This window comes from Zeugodacus cucurbitae, chromosome 3 (assembly GCF_028554725.1).
Source record: "Zeugodacus cucurbitae isolate PBARC_wt_2022May chromosome 3, idZeuCucr1.2, whole genome shotgun sequence".
In the NCBI taxonomy this organism is placed as follows: Eukaryota; Metazoa; Arthropoda; class Insecta; order Diptera; family Tephritidae; genus Zeugodacus; species Zeugodacus cucurbitae.
Genome location: NC_071668.1, coordinates 30,912,025 through 30,938,690, shown reverse-complemented (window position 1 = coordinate 30,938,690; position 26,666 = coordinate 30,912,025). Strand labels below are relative to the sequence as shown.

Below are 26,666 nucleotides of genomic sequence, written 5' to 3'. Positions count from 1 at the left end.
CACTTTGGATTAAGCTAGTTAAGTTTTGATAAGGATCCCTAATATTTTCTAGCAATAAATAGCCTATGTTACTCAGGGTGAATGTACTCCAATGGTGAAAGAATTTTTGAAATCGGCACAATAGTTTTTGAGTTTATTCATTACAAACATACATACAAATCTTTCCTCTTTATAATAGTAGTATAGATTAACAAAATTTATTTACTAACAAACAATTTCAACTGCAACACTATTTGTTTATTTTGATTACCAAATGGATTGCAACTCTAGCAAAACAAAAATTTTCTTTATCAAAATGAGTACATGTATAATTATTTTAGTTTGCTTCATTCATATTTAAAGGTAGCAACAATCTAAAAATGCACTATGCGAACTTTCACTGTTGACTACGTAAATATATGTATGTATTAACATACATATCTGTAGTCTAATAATTGAACAAGTAGTGAGAGCAAAACTTTTAAACGTAAAGAGTAGAAACACACGCATAACAGTAACTAATTATAACAATACACACCATTGTTAATATAATTTAAAGAGTGAATGGGAGAAGGTTTACTTGACCACTTGGAAATTTCAAATTATTTTCATGATTCGCAATATTTTGTGAGTGCTTATAAGTAACATATGAACCAGCTTCCCGCGATAGTATAACATTTTACTAATATTTTAGTAAAACCCACCTTTACCGCGTTGATTACTTTCAGCACTGGAATATCATAGTTTTTTTGAAGTAGCTATAGTCACGTCAGCTGCTATGTTTCAATTCATTCAATTATAGTTACATGGCTAGTATAGTATGGCTAGGTTGCCAGGTTGTATCGTTATACCATATGCGATAGTCCTCGATGTTTACGTTCTCTCGTTTACTAGAGTGACTCACAAATAACATGAAATGTCGAATAAAATGTCTACAATGCTTTCTTCTGACTCACTGCCCACTCTTCAGTTGACAAACGCGGGTACATCCTCAATTATGAGGCAGGACTTCTTATGAAACAAGCAGTCTATGACAACATTAGTGCTTCAAAGCAGTCAACCACTTGTAGAAGGAAAATTAGCTATGGTCCTCCTATCATATTCATGAAAAGTCAATCGATTCTGTACTGACATACATATGTATATACGTTGAATGTTTTCCACCTTAAAGACAAACGAAAATATACGAGTGCTTGGCTATTGAAAATGAATGGAGCGGGGTGAAACGTATGAAAACAAGAAGCATGAAAGTAAAACAAAATCGAAAGGAAATGTAGGAAGTTGCTGACTATCCTTGACTGCAAAACAAATAACGTACTGGCATGCCGGCAGCCTTGCACACCAGAGTCAACGTTGAATTGATGCCATCAAAGGAAACAAGTAGCCACCGTTAGCGTCAGGCCAAACCAAAGGGGCCATATTTTCCAAGAAGAAGCGCAATGTCGGAAACTGTGCCACTGATGGGGAGGGTAATTGTATTGTGGTCACGTTTAAGTCTAGCATCTGTTTTATGTTGTTACACATTTTTAAAGTTGATCAGCAGAAAATCAGTAAGGAAAAATAAAAGTTGTGGCAATATTCTTATTTCAAGCAAAGAATAATAAAAACATAAAGAAATCAAAAGTTGGAAACTAGTTACCTGCACAATTTTTTTATATTCACACTGAGGTGAAAAGTGCAATAAAGCTGTGGCGACCACAAAGTGCTTCCTTGTATGTGGGACTGCTGTGAATCTGAAAAAATAAGAGAATGGAGAAACATTTCCTCCTTAAGAAGAGAAAGAACTCCTCTAATATTTCGTTACAGTATTGCATGGCATATAAATATTGTTTCAAGAAACTGCTATTCTAATAATGTTAAAACAGTATTTTTTTGTTTCGAGTGGGGAGGTGACTTGCTCACGCAACAGATAACTTGTATAACAGAATTTGACTTCAAAATATTTAAAGTGTTATATTAAGCGAGAAATCTGATTTAACTTGCAGATAAAAGGGAAATAATTGTTATCTAATGGCAGTATTTTTGAAACTATTTACATATTTATAACCATACATATAACATACATACATATTTTTGTTTAGACATGTTTTTCACATTTTTCAAACATTACGAACTTAAAAAATATTTGTAAACTTACTTCGCACTCGTTTCACTGAGGGATGATATAGAGGCCCTAACCTATTCAGTTGAACTCCAAATGATCTCTGTTCAATAATCCTGATGATAAATTTTACCAAAATGGTGGCATATTTACATTCTTGTATCTCAACACCTGTTGAAATACCTATATATAATGCATCAACTATTGGAATCAATTTGAAAAGTGAATCGACCCATAAAACCCCCTATGTAAGTATACTTTCAACAACGAATAAAGAAGTTGCAATAAGCTATGGCTCTTCACGTTCTCGTAATCCACACACTTTTACAATAAAACGTGACCAAAATAAGCATAAAACTTAACATGCCAATAACTTACAACCAGCAGAAGTGTAACCTATACAACAACTATCAAAACAAAAGAGAAGTGCATACCACGAGACCTTCCTCCAAATGTTTATATGTATGTACATTGGTACGCTAGCAGACTAACATATCCACATACATGCCATACCGTAATAATGTGAAGATTAAGTTACAAAACAAACGGTAAGTTACTTAAATCCCACGCTTTGTTATTAAATGTTTAGAAGATTTAACCGAGAGTTCATTCCCGTTCAAAGTGATATCCGACTTAGCGCATATGGATGTATGTATGCAAGTGTTCTGTCCGAAAAGTGCAGGAATATGAATAAGCTGTAGTGAGAACATTCAAGTGTTAAAATAAATGACACTCCATGGAATGACAGACTTAACGGAACAGGTCCGAGGTTAAGGACGTGTATGCCAATGTGCTCATGTACTTTCATCTACGAACATACCTATATTCTATATGTATAAAATTTATACGTTTCTATATTTCTGATATAGCAACCAAACCGCAGGCTAAAGCACAGCATCAAACAGCACAACATTACCAACGACTACCACTGATAACTCATACTTCTGATATCTATGTACATATATACATAAATACGAAAGAAATGAAAAGTCGTCCTATAATACCCTGAAAACCAAAAATGAGAAATCATAATAAGAAAATATTGCATTGGTTTTTAGCCAACATTGACAACAGGAATAAAACGAATACAACAACAAGGATTGCAAATATCCTCAACATAAACAAGCAACGGTTCGTAATGCGATACTGCCAACTTGGGTGAGCATGAACCAATCGAAAGCACAAAATTGTGTGCAAGAGCTGAAATTTACACCCAGTATAGGTTTTACGACCACAACCAATGACTTAGATCCGGTATGACTGCATTTGATAAAAGAGTTACTCTTAAAAAATCGATTTTTCCACTCCCATTCACGGAAGACTTATTGCTGCCATTGGGTTAAGTATTAATTATACAATGATATGTGTACAGAGGTAGTAAAAATAATTTTCACATCAAACATATTTTACGAATTCCACAGAAAAAGTTTTTTCTTGCTGTTGTTGTTATTGCAGTGTAACAAAAAGTTTTGTTGTTGTAAACCTTGAAGTGAGTGGTCTGGCGTTGTCCTGGAGGAACACTACACCCTTCCTGTTGGCCAATTCTGGGTGGTAGAATTAGGCGTCTGGTCATATGGGAGCAGATCCTTCCTGGCCGTCAATCCCGGCTTGACCACTGTTTAGGACGAGTCACCGGTTTTCGGCCAGTGCCGTTTTCGCTTGATATTGTCGTGTGTGATCCATTTTTCGTCGCCAGTCACCATTCGGTCCAGAAGGTTTTTTGCGTAAAATCATGCGGCACCCAAACATCTAGCTTTTTTGTGTATCCAGCCTACTGCAGATGGTTTAAAATGGTTTGGTGACTAACTGCCATCTCCTGGGCGATGTCACGAGATGCCACATGCCGGTCTAACTCGATGTTTTCCATGATTTGATCGGTATTCGTCGTCACAGATCTTCCGCCGGCTGGCTTATCCGTGTCGTTTTCACCCGCTCTGAATCAATCCATTCCTCCGCAGTTCGAAGTGATAGATCTCACGGAACGTTTTTCTAGCGGATTTGCCTTTAAGGAAGGAAAACTTTAAAATAGCGCGAATTTCGGAGTTAGTGAACTCCATGTTTACACGTCTATAAATGTTGAACGCAATGTCCAAAGTAATCATGCATAGCGTCGTTTTGTAGGATATGTCCAGACCTTTCAAAGATGTATAGTATTATAGATAGATATAGATACGAGCTCTGTAGTGCTTTATATATAGCCGCGAAATTGAAAAGATAAAAAGGAGAAAAGAAGATTTGCCAACCTAATTTATTTGCACACATTTTTTTGCGTCAAAAGTATTTACACACAACTTAAACTTTATTATCCTGTTCTTAGTAAATGACAATTTTTAAAATTTAATATTCAGTCTAGGTTTCTATTCAAAGGTGGTATATTCAATAACAGCCTGTCATCTGGTTCGAATTGATTCTACCCAATTGCACGCTAAGTTGAGTTAATTTCGGCGTTTTCGGTCAATATATCAATTCTGATCTGATATTTAATGAAAGTCCAAACATTTTCAATAATGTTTATGTCGGTGCTCTGCGCAGGCCAACTTGATTTATTTGCTTTAAAAGTTATAATGTTGTAAAATCCTCTCAATAATTGGAAAAGTCGGTTTGACCAGCACAATGTCATGGCTATGTGAATTACGGCATATACGAATTGATTTAGTACCATTAAACTAGTGCCAAGTCTCCAAAACAGAAGTTAGGAAAACTTGCACAAAAAATTTTCCTGTCACCTTTGTTTCTGTTTAGCGCCTGAACTGCACATTTCTTATTCTCACGTGGTAAATTCATAAAGCGTTTACTAAACAAGCCTGGAAAAAAAATCAACCTTATCTGTCCCCACCAGGCTTTAGGATGGTATTTACGGCAAATGAGAAACATATCGCTTTTTAAGGTTTCATGAATATTGACCACTTTATACACATCGCAGGTATTTATGTTAATTTCTTTTGATATCCTGAACAGTGTAGCATCATTGACTATTATTGCAATGTACTGATTCGATGCTGCGACAATATTAGCTTGACTTTTTCCTATTAATCTTCTATATTTCCTTTGGGCTATCACCAGTTTCCGCACAGTTCTCTTTAAATGGTTCTTGCAATTCTGCTTCCTTCTAATAATAAACAGTATTCCTTGAAATTCTAAGTTGTAACTAACACCGATGTTGAAACACTAGTCTTAAACTTAGTAACTGTCTCCGATTTAGTTATAATCGATAATTTCTTTGTCTTTTCTTTCTTTTAAGGCAGAGTTAGATTGTTATGAATACAACAGAATCCAAGCACTTATCTTACTCACACCGAATTAAAAGATAAAGGCTGAAACGCGGTGTGTAAATACTTTTGATGCAAAAAATTGTGTAAATATTTTTGACTACTGCGAGTCATGTTTTCATTTGCGTCATGGCTGCGTTCGCTCATCAATAGATCAATGTTTACAGCAATATAGAATTTTGTTACAATGTTCCAGATCCGTTTGGCAAAATATGAGTTTGGTTTTCATAAGAGTGACATTATATCATTATCTTCAAAATGGCAATAAGTTAGTTAGTAAATAGTGCAAAGTCATCTTAACCGTAATTTTAACTCAAACCCAAATGCTTATTGGGTATGGATATCTGCTGCACAATTCCGTCTGCATATGTGCATATGTACATACATATCATAGTATACCATTTGTACACGTTGTTTGGAGTTTTCATATTTTGCCTTACGTTTGAGGTCAAAATGGTTCAAAGGTTTTACTGCTTCAAGTTCATAATGTTGGTGTGTTTAATATTTTGAATGTCCAAAGCTACTCTCAATGGTCATTGTCATGTTTAAATATACAAATATACTTCTATGGCTATTAAAGTTGATATACAAATGTACTCATAACTTCTCATAGTATTGTAAATGCACTCTTCCATGCCGTGGAACTTATAAAGAGATTATGGTAGATGCTCCTGTTGCAATTGTTCCAAAGCAAAGGTATGAAAATGAAATTTCAATAATAACTTAAGGAAGAACATACACAAAACTTTGTAGTATGAGAAACAATTTTGAATAGTTCATTGCTTTCTAAGGGGTTCTAATGTATGGTATAATTAGGAAATACTTTTGTTAATATTTATATATCCAGAATACAATCGTACCGCCCTACTCTAGGAGCGGAATACCAACTTTAAACAACAATAAATAATAATTATACAGCTTTCTTCTGGGTTTTGACTCAATCTCTTAAAAAAATATTTATGCAATTCCTAGAAAACAGTCGATTCTGCCGGATATTACTAAATAATTACGGTGATGCAAAAAAGGTGTGATTCTAGTAGAAATAGCAAATGGTAAAATCATAAAGATTTTACTATTGTCTGAACAATATATAGTAAATGTAAATTATTGTAATTGTGGTTAAATTCTGCCCATTTTCACAGTATATCACAAGGATGTAATGGTAACATTTGGCTCGAAATAGTACTTTGTATTATATTTTGCAATTTCTACTCCAACTGATCGGCGAAATAAAATGAAAGAATTATTAAATCAGGCTATTCCTACAATTTTATAAACTCCTTGAAATTAATACATAATAATTTTTCAAAATAAATATAATAAATAAAAATAAAAAAACAAAAAAAAAAATACATCTTATTACTTTCTTACTTGTCTAACTTTCTTCTTTTCTCAAGTCATTTCCTTTATGCCTCATATAAAAATAATATCTCAGAAACTACTTAACCAATTTCAACGAAATTCGGTTTATAACATGTCTTTCTGGCAACTATAACTCCCGCTGTGCAAGAAATTAGTTTTTGTACCTTTTGTTCCATCTTCTGACTTCATCCCTATTTCTGTTATAAAAAATATAGCAGTTCAATGAATATGTATAATTATGTAGGTATTATGAACAAAGGAAAATAATGTCAATCCTGTATCTGCATTTCGTCAAGTTGTGACTCTCATCAAATGAAAATAAAAATGGAAGAAGAATCCAAACTTTGGTTTTGAATTGCTTTAAATATTATTTCTCAAATTAAAAGCCGCACTACAGGCGCACTGGAACAACAGTTTTATTGCTATAATTATTATATTTATCAAACAATTAAACACTGTACAATATTGTCATCGCCCTACGTCAATATAATTACAACTCGGTTCAATGTATTTGATTTTTCAAAAAGGTAGACCCCAGCTTAGTTAATGATGTACGTAAGTGTCTGTGCTCAGTTGTTAAACATTTTGCTTTCGGTTATTTCTTTGTAACAGCCATTTTATTAATTATTACTTTTTTAAACTCTGTATCCCATTTTCCACACCTTATGTTTGTGAACCTTTAATTGAAGGCGAAGCAATCAGCCCCAAACTTCCGTTGTTGTGACAAGTGATTACTTTTACCTTCATGTCAAACTTTTTTCATTCAATATTAATTCGCTCTTTCCTTTAATAAGTCTTTTTTTTTGTTACACGGTATAAAGGAATTGCGCTTTATGGGATACTAATTACTTTGACAACAGGAGTCCAAATTTTCGTACCGTACTGTATGTATACAAAAGCTTACAAGATTTCTCAAATTACTAAAATGAGCCTCCACTAATTTTTTATTTTTATTATTAGTCTGAAACTTTGAATATAGTTGTTTGAGAGATGGGCAAAGTTAGTACAGTACTTATTGTATCTATTATACATAAGAAAGTTGTATACAGGATTTTTTTCACTGGAAACCAGAATATACTCATATTTACGTTGTCTTATGACATTATTTTTTTAATTTTTTTATATCATAATATAATATTACAATATTTATAAATTTATATCTTTATTGTCGAAATTATTTGAGATTAAACTACATATTTCGAAGTAAACCCACATATGTATATTAACATCGGTTTATTTAACTCAAAGGTGGTTCAAAATACCCATGAAATACTAAAAAAATATAAAAAACGATTTCGATAGCGCTCTCCCAAATCAAAATACATGCACATCATATTGCTTTTGTGCGGGTGTTGAGACCTCCCCACACTTCTGGTTGACATAGACAACAAACGCTAATTCACTCGCTAGACGGGGTAACCCAGTCGTTACAGCAATCATTCATTACCGCCCAGTACATCGTGTTACAACATTACGATTACAATCGGCAGATTTTCTATTCCCTTGTCTGCATCCCCAACTCAGCTTTTGAAATATGATATTTCGTCGTCAGACGTCATGTTGTTGTTACAGTATTAATATGCTGCATTGTATATAATTATGTTCTTCGAATAAAACCAAACGCTTTCTTTAGTGTCTGAATAAGAACTCAATTTTTTACTTTATTTCATTTGCACTTATCCTATCTTAGTTTTAAAGTTTAATCTCAATTACTCTCTTTACATATGTATCCTCTTGTTCTCTTACTCTAATTTCTCTTATTAAACTAAAGTAGTTAGTTATTACAATAACATATGTAATTTTAATTATGTAAATATAAATGTAGATATGTTTGATATGTATGTGTATGGATAATATTATATGTGTATGTGGGTGATGTGGATGCTTACATTACTCCTCCGCCGCCAGAATAAGCAGTCCCTGCGAATTCAAACATATACAGTATTGAAATAATTTTAATGCTTCTTTATATATTAATTCCTGCTTTTCGTTTTACTTGTGACTTATATATTTTTTTAAATTTTTTATCAGTAGATACTAGGTGATTTCCATCTTGCTTATAATTTACAATTTTTTTATATTTGGGTTTTGATTTACTAACTCTATTATTATTAACAATGTTATTTGCAAAACTGTCCGTTACAACTCTATTAGTTTTTTGATTTAACTCATTTATTCTCTTAGATTTTCTCTCATGTACCATTTTTGAAAGTTTAAATATTTCCTCTTGTGGAATCATATTATTTAAAAGATCTATTGGGCGATATTTAGTAGTACTATGAATAGTGTTATTGTAAGCTAATATTGATTTATACACATTTTCAATGATATCGTCTTTATTATTTGGGTCAGCATTAAAAAGTCGAATGTGTTCGTTCAGAGTACCATGTAGTCTTTCTACGTCCGCGTTACCTGTTTTCAAATATGCTGTTGTTGTGTGGAAATTTATCTTTTGATCATTTAAAAATTCCCTAACTACAGCAGTGTCCAACTCATTGTCGAAAATTACTAAGTTTGGTTTACCTAAATATTGAATTCTTTGCTTAAGTGCCTTCAGTATCGATACCCAGGTCCTGTCTTCCAAGTTATAAGCAGTAGCATATTTCGTAAGTTTATCTATACTTGTAAGATACATCGTGCCTCGTTGTGGATACCATATATCTAAATGAACGATATCATTGTGCTTTTCTGGTGTAGCTGTAATGTTTAAGCTATGCTTTATTGGGGACCTATCAAACTTCGCAAGCTTACATATTTCGCAACTGTTGATAAATTTTTGAATTTCTTTCTGAAATTTTGGGTAAAAGTAAACTCTTCTCAATTCTTCATAAACCTCGTTAATACCTCTATGGTTATTTTTAATGTGCGTATTTTCTATTATTTGTAAAAGTTTTTCTCTGTCAGTAATATCTTCTAACAACGAGTGTGCTTTTAACACTTTTAAGCTTTTGTTTCTCACAAAATATTTAATATACAAAGACTGGAACTCTTTGTATAATTCAATATTTTGACAGTAAACTACTGCAAGTCCTTTCGCAGGTAGTTTTTCGCGCAAAAATTCTAAAAGAGCATCATTACTTGCTACTTTTAAGTAGTGTCGAATTTTGTTTTTGAACATAATTTTTGTTGTACAAGAATTTGTATTTGAATTTTGAATAAATAACTGATTTTTAAATAAATTAATTGGTTGTTCGGTTATTTTAATGTAGTCAGTACTATCACTTTCTGCGCTATGGACTGTATTAACGTCTTCATCGAATAATTCATGTAAATTAATTTCAATGTCACTATTTAATGATTCATAATTTAACCTACTAAGACCGTCTGCGATTACGTTTTCTTTCCCTTTTATATAATTTATATCAAAATCGAACTCGTTTAGCCTAATTTTCCATCTTTGGATTTTAGAATTTGGCTCTTTTATATTGTGAAGCCAAACTAATGGACGGTGGTCTGTTTTGATTATAAACTTACGGCCAAAAAGATAGGGGCGGAAATATTTGGTTGCCCACACTATGGCTAATAGCTCCTTCTCAATTGTGCTATAATTTCGTTCATGGCCGTTTAAAGTACGGCTGGCAAAAGAAACAGCTTTGTTTCCTTGCATAAGTGCAGCTCCTAATGCAAAATTGCTCGCATCAGTAACAAGCGTAAAAGTTTTAGTAAAATCAGGATGAATGAGAATAGGATCATTTTTAAGTAACATTTTTAATTTTTCAAAGGCCGCCACATAATCTTTATCACATGTATTAACTTTTATCCCTTGTTTGAGGTATTTAATGAGATGGTGAGCTATTTTGGAGTAATCTTTAATAAAGCGTCTGTAAAAACCCGTTATACCCAGAAATGATTTTATTTCTTTTTGTGTTTTTGGTAATAGTAATTTGTCTATAGTTTCAAGTTTCTTAGGGTTTGGCTTAATACCTTCATGGGTTACTAAATGACCCAAAAACTCAGTTTCTTTCAAAAGGAACTTGCATTTATCAACTTGTAATTTCAAATTGGCTTGACTCAAACGTTTCAAAATTTTGTCTATTGCTTCTAAATGTTCTTCTATGCTAGTTGAAAAAATCAGAACGTCATCTAAATAAACTAAGCAGATTGAACCAATGTATTCTTTCAATACATGGTTAATCAGTCGTTGGAAAGTAGCGGGAGCATTACGAAGGCCAAATGGCATACGCAAAAATTCATAATGCCCTGTAGCTGTAGAAAAGGCTGTTTTTGAAATATCATCAGGATGCACTTCTATCTGGTGAAATCCCTTGGCTAAATCCAGAGTTGAGAAATATAAACATTTACCAAGTTTGTCGAAAATATCATCAATGTTTGGCATAGGAAATCTATCTTCAACAGTTATATCATTTAACTTTCGATAATCAATTACTATGCGCCATTTTTGTTCATTGGTGGAATCTAACTTTTTTGGAACGATCCATATTGGGCTATTGTACGGACTAGTTGAATGTCTAATTATGTTTTGTTTTAACATAATTTCAATCTGGTTATTAACTTCTGCTTTATGTACTTCAGGATACCTATATAATTTTGAATATACTGGCATATCATGCTTTGTTGCAATTCTGTGCTTTATTTCATTAGTAAAAGTTAAATTATCATTTTTGTTATAAAAAACATGTTTATACCTTTTAATTACATTGGTTAATTTTTCTTTTTCGTATTTTTCAAGATGATCAGTTCGAATTTGAGGTAATATATCAGATTTTTCAATTTCACAGTTAAAAAAGTAGTTATCTTTATAAGCTAATGCATTATAATCTTCTTCCTCTTTAGATAAAAACATTGTTATTACAGAATTATTTGTAATTAATTGTCTATTAGGTAAATCTATTATGCAGTTTAAATTTTGTAAAATATTATTACCTATAAGCCCATCAAAGTTTTCATTAAACGCGTATTCTAAAAATTCACAATTATAATCTTTAATATTAAATTCACGAAATATAGGAAATTTACAAAGTTTCGTTATTATTATCTTTCTACCTAATGCTTTTGCAACTACGTTAACATTTTGCTTCAAATTCGGGTGACAAATGCCAGGGTTAATTATACTGAATTCAGCCCCAGTATCGATTATAAATTTTAATTTTTTTATAGGATTATTAATTATTATATATGGAAGTTTTGCTCGCTTGCTATTGGAAAATTTACGTTCGAATTTCCAATTTCCATTGGTTCATCTTGTTGATTAATCTTACTCATATTAGGTTTATTTTGAAGTCTTACAATAGGCTGTCTAAATTGATACAAATTTGTATTATTATTCGAATTTGGGTTATTTCTGTTTGTAGCTTGTGAGTAATTTGTCCGCCTTGTTTGACTAGTAAAATTTGAACTGCCTAAATTATCATTATATTGATTATAATTTGCATTCACATAATGTTGATTTTGATATGGCACATTTTGTTGGGTCTCAAAATGTTGATTAGATTTATTACTATTATTGTACAAATTTAACGGTTTCCTTTGAAAGGAATTAATTTGGTTACTATAATTATTGCTAAAGTTAGTTCTAATATTTGTATTTAAATAGTCTCTTTTTGCTGGTCCAAACTGTGTGTAATTTTGATGCTTAGCATCTAATATAATTTTAAATGCATCTTCTAATGTTTTAGGGTCTCTAGCGAATATCATAGTACGTGTTGGTTCAGGAAGATAATCTCTGAAAGTTTTAAGTGAAATTCTGTTCACTTCTTCAGTCGTATAAGTATTATCACCGTGAGTTAAATTTCTATTATGTATTCTATTTGCTAGTTTATTTATTTTAAAAAAATAATTTTCAATTGTTCCGTGTAATCTGCAAGTTTTTAATTCGTCCATTAAGTCATTACTACTATATTTTTCACCAAAATTTTTTATTAAAATTTCTTTCAAAATAGGCCATGAATTTACGTTAGAGTGCCTGTGAATTGCTTCTCTAGTTTTGCCAACACATTTGTTTTTAATATAACCAAAAAGTATGCTTTTGTTGGTATTATCAAATTCTTCAAAAGATGGAAGAATATTTTCAACCTGATCTATATAATCTGGTAACTGATTATGATCATTACCATCAAAACATTCAATGTTTTTAATACAAGTTAAAATTAGATTAAATCTACTTATTTGTAATGCTTCCATAGCGAAGTATTTAATTGAATTTAACGTGTGTAAAAAGGAAACGGATATATGATCAAAAGAATTAACAAGAGAATGTAATACAAATTCAAAAATACTTATATATATGTATACTTATGTATATGTACGTAAATGTAAATCCTATGTTCTTGTTGTCACTCTTGCTGTCTTGCTGAACGCTTGTTGCTGCTGCATTAAACTCCAGTTGAATGCTTATGAGTGCAATGTCACTGAATGCTCGCTTTCTTGATTTCTTTTCTGCTTGCATCAATGTAAGATATTGTTTTTATTGTTGCGTCTCTCCTGAGAGTATTAATGTAGACAAATGAGCATACGAAGTTTTATGTTGTCGCTATTGCACTGTTTGATAGTTTATGCTCATTTCATATTTTGTTGCAATTGTTTTTTTTGTATTTTGTCTCATAGGCACCGTTTAAAAGAGACTTTTTTCTAGTTCGTGTTTAAACAAGAGAGTTTTAGTTCGTCTTATTTTATTACTTTTTTTTTCACTCATGAACACCTTTCACCTTCACAGAGGTCGCAAACGCAAAGTCATATATATATATATATTTAATTTGCTTTTAACGGCGGTAGCTTCACCTTCATAGAGGGCACAGGTCTTTAATATTTTTGCACGCACAATGTCCTTGATAGAGGTCACAATGATATTTCGAACATGTATAGGTTATTACAATATTTGAAATTTTGGGGACTCAACATTACTTTATACGTCCACTAAAACAACCTTAAACGTTTTAATATTTTAGTTTTTATTTTAAATCGTTATTATGAAACGAACTTTTACACAATTTTTTTTTTTTTTTTATTCTTTAATAACCGGAAAGATTAAATTATTTCCAAATTTCGCAATGTTCGATATTTTTTGGTTTTTATAACTTTATAAAATAAACCTTTAAATTATAGCAATTATTTAAATCAACTTAAAAATTGCAAAATTTTTTTTTCTTTTATCCTCGTCGCCAATTATGTTCTTCGAATAAAACCAAACGCTTTCTTTAGTGTCTGAATAAGAACTCAATTTTTTACTTTATTTCATTTGCACTTATCCTATCTTAGTTTTAAAGTTTAATCTCAATTACTCTCTTTACATATGTATCCTCTTGTTCTCTTACTCTAATTTCTCTTATTAAACTAAAGTAGTTAGTTATTACAATAACATATGTAATTTTAATTATGTAAATATAAATGTAGATATGTTTGATATGTATGTGTATGGATAATATTATATGTGTATGTGGGTGATGTGGATGCTTACATTACTATATACATATGTATGTATGTTTTTTTTGTATAATACTTTTAAGTGTTGGTTCTTTGAAATTTGCCACACATTTATAACAACTGAAATTTTGTTATATGTCACCACAATCTCCGCTGACTACTGTTACATAATGAAGGCGTGTATTGTATACCAGCATCAAATTCAAGTTAGTTGTCATAGCGTGGGTGCTTAGAATTGCTACTGTCATTTGACGGCTCGTTTCTCACCGAGTACCTCCTGTCAGTGCTTAGATTTTGATTATAGAGATTTATAAGTATATACAATGCGTTTGCCTCTACCCATAGCTGTGTGTTAAAATGTATTTGTTGTAATTACTTCAATTCTATAATTTGTTTTGTTTGTATTTTGAAAATGATGACATATTGCCGGCAATTGTGTGGTCAGGTTTCAATCACATATTATTTAATTTTAACCGCCAAAAAAGCACATATAACTTGTTTAATAAATAGATAGGAACCAACACAGACGTAGTTATTCTTATTAAAATATGTATTCAAAACGAAATATAAATGTATGTGGACTGGGTAATTATAAAATGGTAGGTATTCTTTAAATGTATATTATATATTAGATGTCATGTGGTAAAAGAACAAAAGAAACCTACTAAGATCCACGTTAACGCCTCTTGGTAATATGTTGAGCATAAGTTGAGGAGTTAAGTTTTTGGCTTCGCTTGGAATAACCAATTGGCGCCAAACTGCCAGAAGGAGAGATGCGTGGCGCGCTGTTTTGGACTCGGCTATAACCGCGTAAGCGGTGTCTACGCCAGTCAAGAAGAAGAAGATAAGTTGAGGATTTTACTAACGATATCTCTTCCAGATTCTCGTACTGTGAAGCTTCCAAATTCTGTTGCCATTGTTTTGGAGCCAAACTTGACAAGCGCACAAGAGGTGTTCCATTGTTTTTCTGGTACCTTGATCTTGACATTTCCTGCAGTCATCTCTCATCGGCAGCCCCATCTTACAGGCGTGTGTCTCTACCAGACAGTGGCCAGTGAGAATTCCAAACATGCTCCTACAGTTCCTTCTATCGAGCGACAGTAGAAATTTTGTATATTTTTGGTCTACCGCTTTACATATGTTGTTTAGCGGTTTTGCACCCCAGTATTATCTTCCTTGCGTGCATGGGTTTTGCGAATGCTGATGCGGACGTTACCGGATGACAGTTGTAGGCCACTCTTGGCAATCCCGTATACCATCCTGTTGCCTAGCACCCAGTAGAAGTGTAGCCTTTGTTCCTGGCAACTTCGTCTACTGCTAACATCCAAGCATCCAAGATAAATGAAATTAGAATTCGGTAGAGCATATGTACGAGTACATTCAGATACATATGTAAGTAACTCGGATATGTATATACATATTTATGTATCTATAATCTAGGTCCTCTAATAACTGTGGTCTTATAGGCTAGACAGACGGCAGGTTTAACCCCGATTAACTGCGCTTTTAATCAGTTCCAAATTTGTAGGTAACAGACGGCAGCAAAGCGAGTTATAACTCCCATAAACAGCTGATTGGCAATAATATTTCCATTTAATAAATAAAATTGGATAGAAAAAATAGCTATTTCATTGCATGCATATGTTTTTGTTTACATTTCATTGAAAAACAGCTGTCAGTTTGCATATTTTCATTCACAATAGGTTAAAAGCGGCCATGTTTAACAATGTTGCCAACGAAAATGCCGCGAACTCCCACTAACTCTCTAAAATTTTGAGGATTAAATGGGAGTTAGTAAACGGAGTTAACTGAGATAACTCTCGAAATAACCCTGATTAAAGCAATTAAACCGAATTAACGCCGCCGTCTATCAGGGGTATTACCCAAGGCCAATTCTTATGAGATGGAGATCATTCTAATTGTTTATATACATTTTACATGTGACTATCAACACAGCTGGTAACATTAAAATTATTTTATTATCTATATCTAACTATGGCAAAATACTAAGCTTTTATGGTGGTCTGTTTATATGAGTAATTATTACGTATTAATGACATATCTGTGGTCCATGCTCCTTGCGTGATTAACAGGAATATATACATATAGTGTATATACATACATATGTATATGTACATACAGAGCTGGAGAAGGTGTCGTTTTAGTTCACATCCTTAAGAGAAATGTGGGAAGATTCAAAAATAATTTATTTTTATTTAACAGATAAAAATGGTTAAATTCCTTAAATAAGCTAGAAAATGCTTTCAATAAAAAATAATTAATTTTAAATATACTCTAGCTTACGTAATCTCTTCATCAAAGCAATAGAAAAATTGAAATTCCGATGACTTTTTATTTTAGTCCTACACTGAAATTGACCTTTGTAGGGTCTGAGAGAAGTTCAATACCGATTTTTTAAATTTTTGGTAAGAAATTACTTTGTGATAAGAGACAAATGCTCACATATTAATAAATGTAATTATTTTATGAGATGTGTCCACTAAGCATTTGCATTAGGTGTCGAGTCACATACAGTTTCAAAAATATTAAAACTGATTTTGACTGTTTTTAACCTTATTATAACTCTTACTCAAGTTATCGTTTCAACAAATAGTTTCTTCCATATACCCGAATAAGTTAGCAGTTGTCTAATAATTCACAAGCAATTTATAGCTTTAAGTGCGAGTTGCCATAGCAGCTAGTGTAACTAGAGTGTTGTGAGAAAACCACTGCCAGTTTATTCACTACACCCTCAATTCTAACTTTACAACTTCTCCTCATTTACATAACTCACATCACTATTATTTAGAAAACGTTTACAACGATACAATTTATTTGATAGTTGCAAAATGGCATGCTTTTAAAAAGTGGGATTAAATTTTGTCGCTGGACTTGAGATTTTATTTATATAAATTTTAAGTGCTAATTGTTCACTTCATTTATTACATACATACATACGTCAAGATGTGAAATTCGAGTATGCCTATACCTATGTAATATTACATTCTAAAAAAATGATTTCAATTTTCCGGTTTTTGGTATTTTTCTACTGAGAAGAAGTGCTCCGTGCCGAAGACATCTTTTTTGAATTTATGCGAATTTTGGTGCCTACGGAAAGCATGATATAACATTCCTACAAATCTTTGCAGCTTTAGGGGAAGCTTTAATAATTGTTTTTCTTATATTGAATAATATAGTAGTGAATCTATTTGCGTATTCGGCAACAGCTGTTTATAGTTATGAAAGTAACTCTGAATTTGTACTTATTCTCAGATATTTATTATAGTTTGAATATCATTGCTATTTGTACGGCTATTTGTATACAGTTACGGCATAAGAAAATAATGTTAGTATTTTGTGTTTACATACTTCCATATGAATGAATTTCAAACATTTCATGCTTGATTTGAGATCAATATATGAAATTATTATTGACCTCAGTCCAGAGATAAAGCGATGAGTGTTTGCAAATGACCACTTTTCTGCTAATGTGTTATTTTAACTATGATTTACTAGTTGTGCCACATCACATCTCATATTATTTATTATCTAAATATTACTTATGGAATTTTTATGTGAATGCCTAAGCACAATTGTATTATATTAATTATTTCGATGTTGTAATTGAATGATATTTTAGAAATTATAATAAAATTTGTATTTACTTCCCGAAATGATTAATTAAATACAATAACAATAATCTAGCATTCAATTTAATGTCACAATGAATTATTTTCAACCACAAAACGAAGATACGCATGAGTGTGACGATATAAAAGAACCACTTCGTATGTAAGCTCACATAAACAAAGTGTTACATCGTTATCATTGGAGGCATAAGTCGGCGTCGCTAGGAGCGTAATGTTGCATATAATCGACAAGCACATGGCATCATTAATCTACTAGCAGCTGGCGGGAAAATGTCTTGCTTACATGCAACATATTTTGTTTACTTAGAACTGTCCCTGTGAGCGCAGCCACGAGTGGGCGGTCATCTATGTAATTCAAGTGCGGAACTTGAGCTTATTACAAAAACGGCGAAACAATTGTAACAACAAACACGCACCGTCTGACAGTGGTTAGTGGTTGTATTTTTCTTTTTCAAGGAGAAAATATGATTTATAATCGAGCATTAATCACAAAGAGTGCTTACTATGCTAAGTAGAAGGCGCGTAAATATAAGGTTTTTCATACAATTAGATGGGAGTACTTGCGATACACTCGTAATTTGTTTTTGCCAACGGAAGTTTTAACTGTTGTTTATATTATTTTAATAATTAAAGCGGTAAGAGAGCAGAATTCAAAAAACTTTTTACTGGCAGGCAAGGGGTCCATGCTCAATCAGCAATGGCTTTTTAAGTCAATAAAAAATAGAATTCCAAAAATTTCCTATTAAACAAGTTACAAAGTGTTTTGAAATGTTTTATCAAACTAAATTTCAGTATAAAAGTTTCAGTAGTAATATGTTAACGGCGTCAGCCAACCATTACTTATGCATATGTATGCGTTCTTGCATTTATCTACATAACATCTTTTAAAGATGTAGAGGAACGCGATGTAGTAATCAAATACAGCCCAGGTTTCAATTTCAGATGCTAGTGATGGCGTCAAGCGGTACATAATAGACTGTATTTAAGTATATATATACAACCAACAAAGATCATATTAATTTTGAGGGACAACGGCTTATACATATACATATATGAATGATATACAGTAATCCCCGCTTAACTTGCAAGACTTTTGAGACACTAAAATGCATCCCGCTGAAGTGTCTCAAGGTACTTACCAAGCTTTTACTCAGATTTGTCGATATAATATTTTTTCTTTTAGAATGAAAGTCACATGTATTTCTTATTAATAACAAAAATACTTACTAATAACAATAAATATGGAAACAAAAACATTACAAAACTATTGTATATGTTTTCCTTTTGACAATACTTAGAGAATCCAATGTCAAAAATATTCAAAGGCACTTAAAAGAGGAAAATTGCACACAATTTTGTTTTTGTGGCTTAAATATTACAGGCATTTAAGCATAATTTAAGGGAAAGGCACTTAAGCGAATGCTCTTAAGCGGGGAATTTTATATGTAAATTTAGAGAAAAAACTACGATGTCGCAAAATGTGATCACTTAACCCTTCCATGCCCAATGTTGCCTATGGGCAATAAGCTTTTTCAATTATGTAGACTTATGTGATGTGCAAGCTTACAGTTACTTTTTCTGATATGAACTGTACATGTGCTCATTCAGTAAAAGTTCTCCGCAGAGAGAAATTGGAAATATTGCTTCGCGAAAAAAGTTATACAAAAGTAGTTATACCAAAAGTGTTCAAAAACTTAAAAATATTTGTTTTATTTAAAACAAAGTGAACTATATAAATAAGTAAAGATAAGAGACTTATTAAAAAAATTTCGTGCGAAAAGTGTTTAGTTTATTTATAATAATTAAATTTAAATTTGTGCCTATAAGCAACATCCTGTAACTAATGAACCACAATTCATAGGACTTTGAAATTTCTTCACTTCATATTTGAGTTGAGACTAATATATATTTGTGTTCACACAATTAAGATACTGCATTTCAAAATTACGTTTCTGGAAAAAAAGTTATCGAAGAAGTTTTGCATTTTTATAATGGTATGAAAAATATATCCGTAATAAATGTCGAAATTACAAAGAGCATTTTCAGAAAAATTAGTAATGTGGTTTTCGAAAAAAAATAAATTATTTGGCAATTGATCTAATTACGTCTGCTCACATGGACGGGTCCAGTATCGTTTACCATATTTTAGGAAACATAAAAATTTTGAAAATGTGCTTCATAAAAACCGAAAAACGCAATGCCTTGCAACGATAGGTAAACACCACGAATGAGCAAGGTGGATTGTTTTATGATTTCAGGTGAAATTAGAGCTCAAATGGAGCATATATATTGTGTAAGTGTGTTAACACACATTATCCGCCATTAAATGCTTGAAAATTTACTAAATGTGTGAATTGCTCGTTTGCAAGGTGTAGACCCTATATCAGGCTACAAGGATTAAACACACGTAACACAAACAAAATCTGTGAAACATGGTGGATTATTAGTCATGGTATGGGGGTACTTCATGTGGTTTTCGAGCACAACATATCCACGCAATAAAAATTAAATGTATTAAAATAAAAACCCTAATTTGTAGACTTCGATATCTTTATTCTGTACTTGATTATTAAAAAGTGAAATAAAGGGACATACGCATATACGTACATACGTACATTAAGTAATTCATAATTCATACGGGGTTTGTCCACTTGTGCAAATTGAGGGTAAAATGACTGGCGCATGGACAAAGACATTTTAACAGAACATTTTAATAGGGATTATGCCAATGATTTACAGTTAGTTTGGATCTTTCAGCAGAATAGCGACCCAAAGCACTGCTCTGGGTGGTTAAGGACTGATTTAAGATGATTGTGGTATATTATAAAGGTCAATAGAGCAACATTACTTCGGATCAATATATTGTTTTAAACAAAACACCGATTTCTTTTATCTGGCATATTTTTTTTTTTTGCTAGTGGCTAAATTATATCATATCAATGAATAAGAATTAAGGTTTTTGTTAAAAGTGAACCGTAAAAAACTTTAAACACGTTGAATTCAAGTCTATTCTTTTAATTTTGTAAAACTTTTTATTTTGATTTATCATTAAAATTCGATGTATAAGAATTTGTATTTGTAGAAAGTGTATGTCTGTCAAAAAAAAAATGTTAGCTCCGCCCATTTTAAACCGAGCATGAGAGGGTTAAGTGGGAAAGGCACTTAAACGGGAATCACTGTATAAATATACATTCACATGTGGAGATTACTCCACATACAACATATCCACGCAATAAAAATTAAATGTATTAAAATAAAAACCCTAATTTGTAGACTTCGATATCTTTATTCTGTACTTGATTATTAAAAAGTGAAATAAAAAGACATACGCATATACGCACATAGCATTTTTCCTTGTCACTCCGACGTTAAGTAATGCATAATTCGGCCTTTTCGCATGATTACCATCCAATATTTTCAAATTGAGGCTTTAAAGCTTCATATTCTTACTTAATGAGTTGATAAGTCGACACTTAATTTAAGATGCTGATAAACTTGCACTTGAAACTAATAATGCTAGATTATAAGATGCAGTCTACAGCAACATAAGTTCCATATTACAAACAGAGAAACATACAAGTACATACATATAGTTCCGACCGATACCCAATTTTTGGCCGAAGTCGATGCCGATGCCGATTAATCAGCCAGTTGTCAAATTATCGAACGATGCCGATGCCGATTCTTTCATGAACAAATTTATTAAGTAAACTAGTATTGTAACAAAAGAAAAACAAATAACATCGCAAATTAAGTAAAACATCAGTTCATATGTAAATATGAAGGTGTTTATTAATTCAATTAATATTCAAAACTAAATAACTTATTTTTATAAAATATTGATAGAAAAATATGTTATTCGTATTTTCTCAAAACAAGTTGCTACGTCGGCAATATAACTTTTTTCCTTTAAGGACAGAAATAAAGCTTTTTTGGGAGGTTCTTAAATATGCACCTCATAGTCCAGACCAGCACCAAATGATTATTATCTGCTCCTGTCTATAGCGAATGATGTTGATTATGAAAATTTGTCTAAAGAGAAACTTTTAAAAAATAGAAGCTGCCAGCTTTTGCCAATAGCAACAATGGTTTCTATAAGAGTGACATTATAAAATTATCTTCAAAATCTCAACAATGTAATAATAAATTTTAAACAAAAATAATTAAGTTCTTTATACCAGACTTAATGTTATCATCGTGAAGAATGTTTGGTTCAGGCAAATATGAATTAAACTGTGTTTTATAAGGTGATCAGAAGACTTAATATTTTAGGTTTTTAAGAAATCAAGAAAGTAAAAAAAAAATAATGTAATTCAAAAGAAGTAGAAAGCCGATGCTGAATTTTGTGGCCGATACTTGCGTAAGTCAGAATGGGGCACATTTTATCCGCGTCTTGACTATTAAAGTAAGAAATGCGAGCAACGGAAGTTATTGAAATAAATAAGACTTGATATGAAAATAACAGCTGTTTGGTGCTAATTTAAGTAAGTAGAAAAAGCTATTTATATGTACGTTAGAATACAATGTATATATGCATATTATAACTCAACGTTATAAATATGTAAATATGTGTGTATGTTAAACGATCCATTGTGAGTCTTGCATTGCTTCGGTACTACGATCATTTGATTATCTTATTCAATTACATTCATACCTAGTATGTATATATGTGTGTAGTTAAAAAGCTAACGCTTAATTCAAAACATTTGAGGTAATCATAATTTTTCTTTCGTTGATTCGCCGACAACATTTGGTTAGCAACAGGTCTCAATCTGTTAAGACTCTTGAAATATATCAATTTCGCTCAAGCTCTATATGCACACATACATATATGTATATATGTATGTAAATACATAATGCGTTGCATATTATGCATACAGCGACATACAGTCGCTTGGCTCATTCAACAAATTGCCGCAATTGAGATAAAATAGGAAATGGGTTTGCAACAATAAAGAAGCAACAAAGAAGGCACACGACAAGAAAGATAAATGTAGTATAAGAAGAAAGATGTGTCAAATTGTTTATTATAAGCATACAGATTATGAGATCTACATTTATATGGGCAAATCTTGATGAAATGAAAAAATAACTGTTGCCCGCTAAAGCGCTTCGAATTTCATATGACTAACAATAAATAAAATAGCAACAAATAATGTTGTCAGCCAGCCAGCAATAAATAAAAGCGAATAATGCATACAAGAGTACAAAGGGTGCCAATTGAGATAGACATCCACAATATCAAGTACGACTTCAATTTTTTCAAGTTTTTCACCGTTAAACTACCTCCTGGGTAGTTTTCATGCTATCCCATATACTAAAAAATCGTGGGCAATAAAGGAAATACGGATTCTGTGCAAATCGGACCAAACGGACTCATTTTTCTTCCTTCTAACTTCTATCTTTGAGCGGAGAGCACATGCAGCCGAGTGAATTCGTCTCCCTGGATGTCAATTAGTGGCAGATTCGCTGAATTCGAAAATCACTTATTATTCTTATTGCTGACAATCTATGTATTGCGTTTATTGGTCTAGCATACGTTCTAATATCTAACGCCTGGGTCCATATTGTTGCCGCATACAAAATTACAGAACTCATATTCTTTGCAATTAAAATACGTCAGCTGGAACGCACCCAGCCTCTATTTGCCATTATTCTTGATAACGCGTTGTAAATTGTATTTGCTTTGCTTGACGTTGCAGCCAAGAGCTCCTTGAATTTAAGTTTGAAGTATAATATTACCCCCAGGTACTTCAGCTGTGGCTGTGAACTAATCTCACGTTCTCCTATAGTGAGAGTTATTCTTTCCTCAAATTTTCTTGTGCTTATGCATTCGTTGCATTTGCTCTTGAGGTCATCTATGTGCTTATACTGCTACCACAATGAGGTCATCAGCATTGATTGTTGTTTACATAGCACCCCGCAATACATCAGGTTCCATAAGAGGGGGCCTAAGACCGATCCTTGTGATACTCCAGTATGTATATATGTATGTAAATTTGAAGAGCTTCCCATATCTCAATCGTGCGGAATTGGCTTCAAACTTGTAGGTTAACATCAAGGTACATACAGAAATGAAGAGGAAGAAGCATTACCAATTAAAGCTTTGCTTCTCGAATGAATTAAAGTAATGTATACATACATATAAATAAATATATAATTTAATATAAATGTATAATATACATATATAATATTTATATTTGTACAAAGATGTCAGTTAATTAATTAACCAAGAAGCCAAATTGAAATATAAATTCATGGAATTATGTACATATGTATGTATATCAATCGAAAAGCACCATTTGCCAGCAAATCCATTTCTAATTACATAGATGCATACATATTGTATCTCTTAATGGCAAACTGATAGATTTACATTGGTAAAAATATTTGAAAAAATTAAATCAATTATTATATCTATCCAATCCAAATAGCGTATAATATCCAATACTTAAATATCTCTTCCGTTATTCATATTACATAAAATAATCAGTTAAGCAGTATTTCCAAAATTCCAAAAAATGTATTTCATACAGTTGGACTGAATTCCATTCAATTAGTATTTAATATCGATTTGAGAGAATACGAAAAGAGCTGTTCCACATAAGGCAATTTTTTACTAGATATGATTCGCCACCTTAGATGCAAATTGATACTAACAATGCTAGTGTGCCGTTTTCAAATTCCGATTCTTATCTACGACCCATTTCTAACTGCAATTAAATATATGATATCGTTTCAAATAGAATAGAAACGTATGATTTCAAGACCTTTTGGCAATCAGGAATGCAAGAAAGGGGTGCTAGGAGTTAATGTATTGCGTCAACTGAAGTCAAAGTAGATAGAAAATAGAATATAGCACATTATTAGTTGTTCATAACAATCAAATAACACAGTCCATTAATTTGTGGGCCAGATAGAAAAAATCAGGGTAAGGCGGGTTACATTTGACACCTAATTTTTTCAAAGTCCGATTTTATTAAAGAAATGTATGTATTTTTTTTAAATAATGCATTACTTTTATAAAATGTATATTCAAGATTTACATAGTGTGATTATTCTGCTGAATTTGTCAGTTATCGTGAAGTTCCACTTCTGTTTGATACTTCTCTTGGTCACGACCGGGTATTGGTCTCAAAGCATCTGGAGTGAAGTTCCAAATCTTGTCTTGCTCATTCATCCTGAACGTATTGAACCTCAGGAAAAGCATAATTTTCTCTACATAGATACCAGTAGATTCAAAGCTATTTAAAATATTGCGGGAAGAAAATACCAACTGGAAAGGTTGGTTAGTTTATTTGGCCACATCATATTTTGTTATTGTATGTCAGGATTTGTTCCAAGAAAATCATGTTGCCGTTGACATAAGTCAAATCTGTCCCATTGGAAATTGTCAAATGTGCCCACTCTGACTTCAGCAAGTTTTTTTTTTTTGCATATTCATTTCACCACTTTAATAATAATAAATTAACTTTTATTTACTTGAATAATATCAATTCAATCGGATTCAAAATAACACTTTAAACAATCACTGTTTAACACTTCTAAAACGCTTAGGTACGTTTTGCTAAAAATTACAGCCAAACTTTCAAAAATCACAAATTGCGTCTTAGTTTATGGGGCCTAATGATACAAATGTCAAATTACATGACGTTTCGCTATCACATATGAGGTTCTGTTCACCCTTGAAATTTTTTTAATTTAGGCTTTCATAGAAAAAAAGACAAAGTCGAATGTGCTCCACCTTACCCTACTATAGCCGCAACGATCTATGCAAAAAAGATGTGCACGAGCGGTGACAGAAATACATAAATCATTATTTATTAATAACTTTGAAATCCAACTGCAAAGTAATTTACATTTTCGTATCTAATCAGGTTAACCACAAATTATTAGTCATATGTATGTTCTTCCGATTCGTCTGATAAATACAAACAAGTTTCTCTCAATTTTTATAACTGAAAGTTTTACTTGTTATGTACAAAGAATACACAATCATATACGAAACTCATTCATTGCAATTAATTTATATTTCTTTGCATGTCCTGAAAACTCCACGTACACTCACATATACCACAATTCAACTTTAACAAAAAACATTTGCATATGCACAATACCAACAACTAGCTATGCAATACTACCACATATTGCCAATGGGCAACGTAGATGACGGCTCTGCTTTGTTGAGGCTAACGCGCGAACTTTCCGCCAAACTAATACAGGAGCGACCGAAAGAAATCAGCTCGACAGCGGAGCCAGTTCCAGCCGTGGTCGACCAGCCACAAGGTAAACAAATAATGTGACACCAACAAAGTTAATTACAAATCGAAGACGCCACACGCCCCGCGATCGAGAAGGTCGAGTTGCATGCAGCCTAGTACTGCATTTGCCTATTTGGCGTGCTCGGACACCGTAGTGAACGTGTCTGAAAACGCTATGTAGGCGTTCAATTCGACTGACTCTCGGATTACTGCTGTGTGTGTGTGTGCGACGTCGCTTATCTAAACTAGCATTTCTCGGTTTTCTTGCATTCATTTTTTACTTCTTTTCTTAATTTCGTTTTTGCTTACAAATGCATAACTCTGTTTTGGGCGTGTTTTCTTCGCGTTTGTTTTTTTTGCTTTCCACTCTCTGACATCTGCCGCTCCATGCGCTCATGGTCGCAGGTCAGTGTTTGCTGGACGGTGTCCTTGTGATGGAAACGGCTGTAACATGCGAGAAGCAAGTGGGCTGTCGAGCCATACAGAAGACGGGACATTGTTGTCCTGATTACAAGTGCGGTAAGTGATATCAAAATGTTTGTCTTTCAAAATATATACATACTTATATATACATATGTATGTTATGTACATATGTACATATATGATATAGAAAAGTTAGCATTAATCTTAGAATGTTGTTGCATAGCTATGGTATATTAACAAA

At 32.3% G+C, this 26,666-nt stretch overlaps 1 protein-coding gene across 3 annotated transcripts in view; it reads left to right on the top strand.

Moving 5' to 3' along the window:
• Kcp_3 (uncharacterized) overlaps window positions 1-26,666 on the top strand; it is a 92,548-nt gene that overhangs the window by 60,017 nt on the left and 5,865 nt on the right. For 2 of the 3 annotated variants that reach the window (XM_054226468.1, XM_011196036.3), the window contains exons 4-5: window positions 25,869-26,027; window positions 26,408-26,521. The exons of the other annotated variant lie outside the window; for it this stretch is intronic. In XM_054226468.1, the coding sequence (XP_054082443.1) occupies window positions 25,869-26,027; window positions 26,408-26,521 (273 nt within the window). The remainder of the gene's footprint in view (window positions 1-25,868; window positions 26,028-26,407; window positions 26,522-26,666) is intronic. 3 annotated transcript variants of the gene reach the window in all.